Source organism: Chenopodium album, chromosome 19 (assembly GCF_948465745.1).
Source record: "Chenopodium album chromosome 19, dcCheAlbu1.1, whole genome shotgun sequence".
In the NCBI taxonomy this organism is placed as follows: Eukaryota; Viridiplantae; Streptophyta; class Magnoliopsida; order Caryophyllales; family Amaranthaceae; genus Chenopodium; species Chenopodium album.
Genome location: NC_137852.1, coordinates 19,270,185 through 19,281,847, shown reverse-complemented (window position 1 = coordinate 19,281,847; position 11,663 = coordinate 19,270,185). Strand labels below are relative to the sequence as shown.

The window sequence follows — 11,663 nt, the reverse complement described above, 5'->3', positions numbered from 1 at the left end:
GACAAACACATGAGTTGGTTGTTGTGCTTTGTATTATCAATTGTTTCTTATGTACAGTAACAACTATTTTGGGTTTTGGAGTGTTTTAGCATTCTTGATGAAGAACAAGAAGTGATTCCATGTTCAACCAAGGGAAGCTTCAAGAGTTTAAGAACGTGAAGATAACTATGATAAGGCTTTGTCTTAGTTAGTCTGAATGTTTATAAGTGTACATGAATGGTTAAGTACATTATATATTCGGTACTTTCTATTGTACAATTTGTGTGTTGAAAAGCATCTTCACTGAAAATATCATCTTCTTTATTGTTTTCTACCTTAGCTTCATAATTCGTGAGAAAAGCGTTAATGAGAGAGCTTGTGTGTTTGTTATTGAATCCCTATGATGTATTGATGTTATTGATTTATGAAATTCTGTGTGATTAACAGTTTTGCTAATCACTAAGAGAAACTTGTATTTATTTCGTGATGAAATAAACTCAAAGGAACACCCGAGGCAAAAAGAGATAGGAGCTTTTAAGAGTTGCCATCTACTACAGTTTGCAAACAGGCGGTAGATGTTCCCTTTGCAAGATGGGCATCATTCATTTTTCCGTACCCTTTCAACAAAAAAAAAAAAAGTATGTACAAAATGTAGAATAAGTCCCAAGTCATCTAACTCTACGGCAAGGGATTGAATCCAAAGAGTATCATGTTATTCATGTGTTGTGTATCCAATGACAGCATATTCTGCTTTTGTAGAAGACTTTGAACCATAGGTTATTTCTTGGACTGCCAGAAACTGAGTTTTAGTTTGATTAGTATTTGTTTTACTGTAATTTCTGTTTGTAAATAGCTAAATTCAGCCAGAACAGAAAACGAGCATATCTTTGCTTTAAAAAAATTCATTTAATCTACTTCTCTTAAGGAAAACAATGATTACAACCTTAAACCAAAGTGCCTCAGCATTCAATAGTTATAAAGATCACATAATCACATATGACAGGCAGAAAATACATTATGATATACAATTTCTTACACCCCAGCTAACAACTCTTCATCTTCAAAACTCAAATTCAATGTCTGCAACTTGAAACCGGCTCCTTGTATAGATTCTAGCAGACTAGATGCTACTCCAGTCGCTTGAATTGTTGTCTGCTTCGTAAGCTACAGAAGGATACCAATAGCATTATCATTAGAACTATTTAGAACTAAAAACAAGTTCCTTTTTCTTTTTATGGTGGCCGATAAGCATGCAAAGAATAAGCAACAAACATTTTGTTAATCGTTTAATCAATATACTGGTATGATTGCTAAAAAGATAAACTGAAAAGTTTCAAGAAAAAACATACAAACAACATGAACTTTCACAACAGTAGGAGAGGGCACACAAGGATATAGTTGTTCGAAATGATCAATCATATAGAAATTAGAGCCATAATGAACTTGATCGAGTTAAATATAGTAAAAAAAAAAAATATCTTTTAAACATAAACTAATGTTAGGTGCTATCATAATAGATGCATTGCACTGAGATAGTTTCAAAACAGGTAGACAACACAGTAGCCAACAGACAAATTTTTGTAAGATCAAACTGTTCTTTCTCACCTCAACACTTGCAATGCCCTCGGAAATCTGAACCTTCAAATTAGAAACACCTTCTGTTCCCTGGAAAAATTAAAATTGTAACAATAATAAGACAATAAATTTCTGATTTAAAGCAAGCACAAAATGATGAGATTGAAAACGCCAACTTCTTGACATTCATAGCCCAATGTACCCAACTATGGAACTATATATGAAATCAATTTTTATAAATTCTGCATGTTAACTATGATAGTCCATTATCCTGAACCGCTACATCTACCCCAGCTATTAAATTGCACCTGGTGCTAAGTTAATCGAATTTCTTATATACTTTCAATTCGAGATACAACAAAATTTAACATTTGTCAGATATTCCATCTATCCTATCTATCCTGTCTACAATGGGCTTTGGGGTTGCCAATGGGCTGCCAAGGAGCAACACTCCCTCTATAACGCCTTATTTTGGCATCGGCATATAAAAAGTCAGTTCAAGACAAGCTTCAAATGGGCTCAATGTTGAAAGTCACCTGTAGTTTGGATGATAGGTCAAGCTAATTTTTGAGAAAATGCGCGAAAATTATATTCTAGCAAGAAAAATCTCTATAAACACCTTGCTCCTTTGAACAAATTATGCGGAAGTGTGTATAACCTTCTTGTGTAGAAAGTTCCTTAAAGAGGTGGAAAAATTTTAGAATTAAGAAAATTCTAGGCATAGGTGCATAAGGGGTTATAAATAGGCATTCCTCTCATTAGTAAAATCAACCAACACATGGTACTCTCATTCATAGCAAACAAGAGCGTTTTTTCATGTTCACACTTCCCTGCGAATTTCGTAGCTCTTTCATTTGGACAGGTTCAAATATGATAGAATTTCCAAACCTTGTCCCTAAATAACAAAAGCTATATTTCGTTTTTATGTAATTCTGTATTCATTTTATTTTTCTTTACTATAAATCAACCCAACTTTATTCAACTTAACCTTATTATTTCACTTTTTGTAAGTCTCTCTCCTATCAATCAGACTTCTATTTTGGGAAGAAAAATTGTAGGGAAGCCTAATACTATATTATTTTCATATCTATATAAATAGTTTTTGTTGGACTAATTCGTTGAAAATGTTGGGAAGAAGAAATAATGTTACTGCTAGATATTAGAATAAGAGGAAAATATAAAGGCTATGACTAGCTTGTCTTTTTTACTGATTTCATTCTTCTTGCTTTTCATCAAGTTACAAGGAGCATATATACATAGAGCAAACCAAAATATAACTGAAGGAAATGCCAACAGTTTGGCACATGAAAAGTTTTAACCAGTGGACTAATATAATGTCCACTTATTACACACACTAATTACATTAAGTTGTGACCTTTAGAATTACTTTATTCAATAGAAAATACATGTAAACACAACATTACATAATTTATTTATTTATTGGATGTTCCATAGTAGTCCTATCCAAATAAAACCTTATGGCAAAACTTCAACAAAAGTATTCGGTAACAAAAGTAATTATAAATAAACTTATATATAAGGGGCAAAGGCCTATATATAATAAAAACTTTTTTAAAAAAATATAATAAAATAAGTGATCTCGACTAATCGATACATTCTAATATTAAAATACAAATGAGCAAATACTTTCAAATGATAAAAAGAAAACAATAAATAATAATAATAATAATAATAATAATAATAATAATAATAATAATAATAATAATAATAATTCAATTGAAACAAAAAAAAATTGAGAATTTTGTTTCGGATATGAAAAAAAAGGTGTTTTTTTTTTTTTTTTTTTTTTTTTTTTATGTGATCAATATATTTTTTAAAAAACTATTAATTATCTAATAATTGAATTATTTGTACAATATTTGCCCGAGAAATCAATGATAATAATACATTCAAATTTAAATTTATTGATATATTTACATGATGTGACATTATTTTAACAAATTATTTGTTGGGGATTTTGTGTTTACAAGGGTCAAAAAGAAAAACAAACGAAAATAAACGGAATAATCTTCGAGGCATGAACGGAATCACTTTCCCAAAAGTATAATTCCGACCCTATATTACAACCGGGTATCACGGAAATTTACTCGGGAGATACAACGAAGAACAATTGCAATCACAAGTAGGATGATTACAATACAATGCAAATAAGTGTATGTGATTTGTGATTAAGGGTGATAATGAGACTGAGCTATTCATGAACTGTTCAAGCTCGGTTCGATCAAAATATATGTATATCCTTTAGATTGTTAGTGGGGTACAGCTCAATATTTTTTTTTTAACCCTAACTAAAACGACGCACAGCCGTCATGGCGTTATCCCATTCATATCCAACACTAAAGCAAGCACGACTTTACCTTCTCCATCGTTCCATGGCTGATGATTAGTGCTCACTGTCTACTCACCATCGATTATTAGTGCTCAGTTTCTCACCGTCATTTTTTAAAGTCATATCAGAAATCAAGCTTGAGCCTTGAGTAAGCTCAAAACCTTCAAGTTTGAGCCTTGAGTAAACTCAAAACCTTCGAGCTCGAGCCGAGCTTCGAGCTTGGGTTTGGAGTCTCGAACTCGAGCCGAGCCTAAGTTTCTGAAGCTCGTTTGACGGCCTCGAGCCCCCATTGTGAGAATCGAGCTCGAGCCGAGCCGAGCCTACCACTGTTCGGGCTCAGCTTGAAGGTTTAGCACCCCTATTTGTGATGATGATAATCAAAGAACCTTTGCAAAAATAATTACAAGAAGAAAATAAGGAAATTACTTACTTCTCAAAGTCACTGTCAACACATGTTAATACATATATATATTAAACGCAAATAACAAAGCAAAACCACTCAATTCTCACGAAAAAAACTGACGTTAACCGTCAAACCCAAACACCCAAGACCCGCGCCCGATCAGGCCGGCCACCGCCCGACCGGGCGATTATGGGCGTCGATCTCTGCAGCCTCTGCACCCTTGTGCGAAAACCCATCAGAATTTGTATCTCGTTCTTGCGCCCGGTAGGGCGGCGGCTGCCCGACCGGGCGGTGGAGCAAGATACCAGAAGCAGCCTCGCGCCCGATAGGGGGCCTACCGCCCAAACTGGGCAGCTGAGAGGGTGGCAGAATTCCAGCCCTTTTTGCTTCCTATTAATTGAGCTTTCTCCCTTTAAAATTCAACCTTTTTACCAAGGTTAATTACTCTAATTATTTGCTTTAATAATCTTATTTAATTAATTTACAACACCATTGCCTAAGTAAATTAATTATTAACTTGAAATTTGTCTAAATTCTCAAAATTATTCAACATTAGTGATGTATGGTCATGGATTCATGAATATTAGTATAATAATAAAATTATAACGTATGGCTATAACATCTACAAAAATTTAAAATTCAACATAACAAGTTACTCCTCCGTGCTTTGAAGCTCTTCTCATTTTGACTGTGTGGGTTTTTCAATGCGTTACTTCAACTATAAATATTCTTATTTGCATATTAATAAAAAACTATAACAATATATTATGCTCTAAATATTGAGAATAATTTAAAAGATTTTTTTATTTTATAGATGGTGCCAAAATTCCTAATGAGAAAACAAAACGTAACGGAGAGAGTATAAAAGCTATGATTTAGTTCTCGCAATTAGGACTGCAACTATATTTTTATTCCATACTAGATTCTATAGAATTTGAATAACTATTATAATTTTATTAACAGCATTTTTGGATGAAAATACAAATACCTATCTATTGGGATGAACCTATCCAAAATGTATTTAAAGAGAGATATCAAGAGATACCTCTAATGCTTGAGTCACGTTTGGGATAGCTGAATCTGTCAACGTTCCTTCTGCCTACAGTAGTAGTAGAATTAGTAAAGCAGAAATGAAAGTTTACAAAATTGAAAATATCAAGATGGACATCAAGAGTAAGGAACAATCGAAAGTATAATGATGCATTTAAATCACAGGCAAGTATTCAATTACAAAGTTCCACCATAAGTCTAAAAGATGCCAACACTTAAAAAGATGAACAATTTCATGATATTGATGGAAAGCTCAAATTGAGATGAAAACAAACCCATCTGAATCTATTGCCAATGACTGTCACATATTGATATTAGATTAATTATATACAATCCATCTTTTGCCAAAACGAAGGAAAATTAATGGAAAAATCACAACAATGAATTTTTGTGGTCGAATCATATTTTATAAACTCTTATTGTATTATGTGAGAACCATCAATTCAAGTATCCAACTTACATACTAGTAAAAAATTCTAAAACAACCAAAATATTATGTTTTGAACCATAATTTCAGACAGAAATAAGTCTGATATCAGCACATCAGTGCATGAGTTTTTTCATCTAGATTGTAATTATTCCATTTCTTACCTCTAGAGCATGAAATGAGAAAATTGCTTCAGACCTCAATTGTTCTATCATCTTGAATACACATTTGGACACACATCTAATAGTTTATTAAAACATTACAAGTAGAATCCTTCAAATATGATAGAGTAGCTTACAGAAATTTGCTCTATGCCAAAACTAATCCTACAAAACAATGTGTTACGTATCATACAAACATTACTATTGTACACAAAAACCAAACTTTAAGGGCTTGTTTGGTATCACTTTTGGTTTTCTGTTTCCTGTTTTTTTGAAAACTAAAAACCAAAAACAGGAAACAAGAAAAAGGTGTTTTCACTTTTCTGTTGTCAGTTTTCAAAATTATCATGATTTTAATAAGCTTAAATATTTTTTGATTCATTATGTGACATATATAATATACTTTTAAAAAACGAAAAACCAAAAAACAGAAAACTACAACGATGCCAAACGAACCCTAAGTTTTCCTTGCATTGTTAACACTAACACTAAGCCTATAATATAAGCCACTGAAAAATCCTATCACTAAGCTATAGTTGCAATATTAGTCCACAATTTACCCATTCCCAAAGAGTTGCTGCTCAATCCGGGTTCGAGGCATGTTCTCCCATCTCCTCCCTGTGCTAGAAACTAGCCTTATAGCATAATATTTCCACATCTCTATTCTGGAAAACTTTATAGTATATGAATTTCAACTAGATTTTGCAAAATATAATCAAGAACAGTAACACATCATCAATAACTCCCCCTCCCCCCTCCCCCCCCCCCCCCCCCAAAAAAAAAAAAAAAAAAAAAAAAAAAAAAAAAAAAAAAAAAAACCCCAAATTAGCAAAAAAACACACACACAAGAACCCAATTGCCGCAACAACATAAACAATCTAATTATGTCCCCCAATTTAACCAAAATTGTATACATAATTCTAGAAAATTGTACATAAGATTCTCGTCCTAGTTTTTGCAAAATATAATCAAGAACAGCAACACATCATCAATAAAATCCCAAATTCACTCAAATTAGCCAAAAAAAAAAAAGAGCGCAATTGCCACAACAACATTAACACTGTAACTAAGTCACCCAATTCAAACAAAACAGCTAAAATTAAATTATTCATTAAAATAAACCATGAAAAAAATAATAAAAAAATTTGAATGTACCTGAAAAAACATTATCAGCTTATCAGAGGGGGAAACTGGGATGGCTACAGTTTGCTCAGGAGAAGCTTCCTCTTCCGCAACAGCCGCCGTCTCAGTTGTTTCTGCTTCTGGAATTTGAGCTTCTTCCTCAGCTGATTTTACCCTCCTTAATTTGGAATTATGGGTCATTCTCAAATGCTGGAAATTATGGGAAGAAATTGCATTTTTGTGGAATTGAATTGCAGAACAATGGTTTATGGAAGAAGATTTCAGATAGTTGGTTCTGTGAAGTGGAGAAGTGAGTGGTCGGAATGCTGAGATTGTTGACATTGTTACAAAGTTTCGGAGTGTGTACGAAGTTTGAGTGTGGAGTGTTGGATGGAAGAGGGGTTATCCTGTGTTTATCCACCAACAGGTTTGGGTATATTTGATTTTATCGTTACGCCTTCCGTTTCGTAATAATTACAACACTATAGTATGCATTAAAATTTAGGAAAATTACTAGTATAATATCCGTGCAAATTGCCCAGTTTTGAAAGTTTATACATTATATATGCTGAAATTTGAAACTAAAATTAATTTAATGTTAGCTATGGTTTTTATCATGTTAGTACCCATGCAATTTCACATTGATATGTACCCATTTTATCATGATATTGTTTATCAGAACTTTAATTAAATGTTGCATAAATAAACCTAAATACGGATGACTCATGCTCATTTATATATATTATATATTACCTTCAGCAACTTTTGTAAGTGACCAACTAACACGTAATGACACAAGTAACCTATGAGTCTATGACCACGACCGAGTAACCCCAACCCTAACCAAGTAAACCCTGACCGACCGAGTAACCCCTGACTAAGTAATCTATGACTAACCAATAAGTAACTCTTGCCTGAGCGAGTAACCCCTAACCAAGTAACCCCTCACTGATCGAATAACCCTAGACTAAGTGAGTAACCCGTGACCATTTTTTTAAAATGTGGCTTAATTGATTTTGTAGCGCCTAACATATAAAAGTTCCACATTGTGGCCTAGGATAGCGAGAAAGTGTTATAATCAGGCCACAATGTGGTCACAAAATTATATAAGATCAATTATCTCATCATTTCTAATATATCTAATAAAATTTTCCTGCTTTTAGAAAAATTAATTGCATTGTTTTAAAAATTCTTATATTGTATATATTTTAGGAAATTTTGACATTTGCTACCAGGGAAAACACCTGTCTTCACATTTGCTACCGATTTAATTTTTTTTTTTTTTTTTTTTTTTTTTTTACTTTTCTACCACCTAAATCAGAGTTTGTTAAATATCACTACCCAATTCCTTACAACGTTACCATTTCCGTTAGTGGAGTCTTACCACCGTTCAGCCGCCTTCCAGCCACCCTCTGGCTGGCGGCGGCAAACCCACCCCCTTCCCTTTTCCCCTCCTTCCAGCCACCCACTAAACCTTCACAGCATGCATTCGCAACCACCTTCCCTCCCAGCCACCAATTCGCAGCCACCTTCCCTCCCAGCCACCCTCCTTCGCAGCCACCAATTTGCGAAAGCCCGCAAGGTCGCAACACAACCACCACCATCAATTTCGGAGACCACCAATTTCGCAGGCCACCACCATCAATTTCGCAGACCCACCTCATCCCACTGCCGCCACCCCTATTCTCTCCCTCGACACCCAATCAGCCGCAAATCAGCCACCAACCCTCACGCCCATCAATAAGCCACAAATTGACCTCGAAAAGACGCAGAGTTCTCTAGCCACCCAAAACCACCAATCAGCCACAAATCGACCTCAAATCGGCCACAAATCGACCACGGCGCAAAGGAGTCAGCCACAAATTAAATCGCAAACCGCTCACGCGAAGGAGTTCCCTAGGCCCCTAGCCACCCAAAACCACCATAAACGAAACACTAAAACCCGTTTGGGTGGTTTCGGCTGGTGGTTTAGGGTTAGGGGTGTCGGGTTTAGGGTGGGGGAAGGGGAGGGGTTTGATTCTAGTTAGGACACCGGCGCATGCCGCATCTTTGATCGCCGGCCGCCAGCAGGGGGAGGGGGAGGGTGGCTGACGGGAGGGGCTGGGCTTTTAAGGGTGGCTGATTTTTTTTTTTTTGTTTTTCTTTTTTAATTTTTGATTTTGTTAAATATTAACTTAACGGAACCCGTTAAGTGGTAGTGATTTTTAACAAAGTCTGATTTAGGTGGTAGCAAAGTAAAAAAAAAAAAAAAACTTTAAAACTGTAGCAAATGTGAAAACAAGAGTTTTCCTGGTAGCAAATATCAAAATTTCCTATATTTTAAAAATACATCATCAATAATGATGAAGTGCAAACCCATGGCCCATTGTTAAAAAATACATGCTCGTAGTGCAATTAAGAATTTTCACGGCTTAAGATCATGAATCTTAACATCAAATATTGCTATTAAAAAAAATATTTAGATCAAATATTAATTAAGATCAAGATAATAAAAAAATTTATGTGTATAATATTATAAATAATAAGAAGGAAGTAGTTATATTATGGTAATAGGTAAATGAGTATAAAATATTTATATTATTTTATAATATATAATATTTGATTTAGTTACTATATTTAGGAGTGAAAAATGAAGCGGGAAATTTTTTAACGATAGCTCGACACGTGTCAAAGTAAACTTAGAGTGGAGCTTCGAGTGCCTCTGTTTCAGTATATATATAGGTATGAAGTGATATAAAATAAGGAGAAATATGAGAGAGATCGAGAGTCGATCAATGTATTTTTATTCCATATAATGGGGTCTATATACCTACAATATAATTAGGGTTTGCTAATATTAGATAACAATAAACCCTAGAACTAGAATATTCTGGATGGTATAAAGAGTATAATGGGCATCCACACAATATTTCATAACACTCCTACTTGGATGTCCATTATCGAAGATTGTGCCTCGTTAATACTTAAATAGGAAAAACCATGTAGGATAAAAATCTAATTAAGGAAAAAGAGTACAACATTCTTCGTAATACGCTTCGAATGCTGCCTCGTTATAAACCTTACCAGGAAAACCCAATGTGGGACAAAACTATGGTTAAGAAAAAAAGAGTGCAACGCGTATTTTCTCCCCCTGATGAATACATAACGTGAAATCTTCTAGTGCAGTAAATCCGACGTGATATGGTTCGTTGGATTACTTCTCCCATGTAGCAGAATACCATTTCTTGATAATTAATTTTTTCAAATCGAACTTGAATATTAAAATATTCACATGAACTTATAGAGGCGTCTTCATTTCTTCATACTTGAAGAAATAATACAAGTGTTTATCACTATTTCATTCTATAATTTTAGTTTGAATTGTCATAACAATTAGATGTATGCCTTCTTCTATAGGTCATATATACTACAAAATGATGATCAATAATTGATCACATTATCCAAACACAATTTCATGGAAACACTTGATATCATCATATGTATTTCATTTTCCAATATCATATGAAGTAAGAAATTAAACGAATTACATATTTTGCTCATGGCTCTTCGGGACCATAAGAATATTATTCTGACTGAATGGTATCTTAATGTTATTGTTTAATTAGACATTTCATGTTTTATACTATCTCCGTTAATTGTTATGTGCAACCTTGGGTATTATTTGTGAGATATAAAATATTCCAAAGTTGCACATAACTTTTAACAGAGGTAGTATGAGAATTCACCAATAAATACAAAGACTTGTTGAAACTCACATACTCAAACTTCATCTTGAGATGTCGATGATGTAGTCATATTGACTTTTCAGGAGTTTGATAATAATTACAATATTCAAGATGTAAAATATGTAGGGTTGGGTATTTATATACGTTTTATATAAGTTCTCCAGGAACTCTTCTTACATGATTTATAACATGCTATTATTAAATCGACGTTATCAATAATTTCATCTTTAGTGTAAGTCCATTGGAATAAATATTTCTTTGTAATTTCTCATTAACGTTGTAAATATGTCTTACTATACTTTAGAAAAATTATTCACACATACCACAATTATTATATAGAAACTAACTAGTGCATGCAATATGAGATATATGAATCATGATAAGATAATGAACAAAATATACAATGAGTAATGCATGTAACAACTTCATAAACATGCAATAAGTAATCCATTAACCTTTGACTCACGCATGAACATGGATATAAGATTCTATTTATGTAAGACACTGTACATTGTGGATTAGAAAATCCATATTTTATTGGACTTCTGGTCCATGATGAACTTTTGATGACTATCATTATGTCGACATCATACATAATGGACAAATATTTTAGATCCCTTATTCACTAGTCCATTTTATCATGCATATGCATATTATTCATCGGTTCGATTGTGTACTGGTATCATGAAATTACCTTAATGTACATCGCATGCTATTTTACAATTATATCTGAATACATTTTCAGTTGTTACCATTATGATTTTCTTACATCATAGGTCATCTATTGTGATAATTTAGATATCTATAGCACTTTTTCGGGTATTTCATACACTTTAGTATTTATATACTATTACATACACTATTTAAAGTA

General features: G+C 33.4%; 1 protein-coding gene across 1 annotated transcript; it reads right to left on the bottom strand.

The window, feature by feature from the left end:
* Positions 1–865: 865 nt before the first annotated feature.
* LOC145593509 (uncharacterized) lies at positions 866–7,503 on the bottom strand. The gene is made up of 4 exons (XM_081649763.1): positions 7,101–7,503; positions 5,353–5,406; positions 1,585–1,644; positions 866–1,143 (listed from the first exon to the last, which is right to left on the bottom strand). Exons 1-4 carry the CDS (start codon positions 7,407–7,409, stop codon positions 1,012–1,014), a joined length of 555 nt encoding a protein of 184 aa, XP_081505889.1. The 5' UTR covers positions 7,410–7,503; the 3' UTR covers positions 866–1,011.
* Between the last annotated feature and the right edge of the window lie 4,160 nt (positions 7,504–11,663).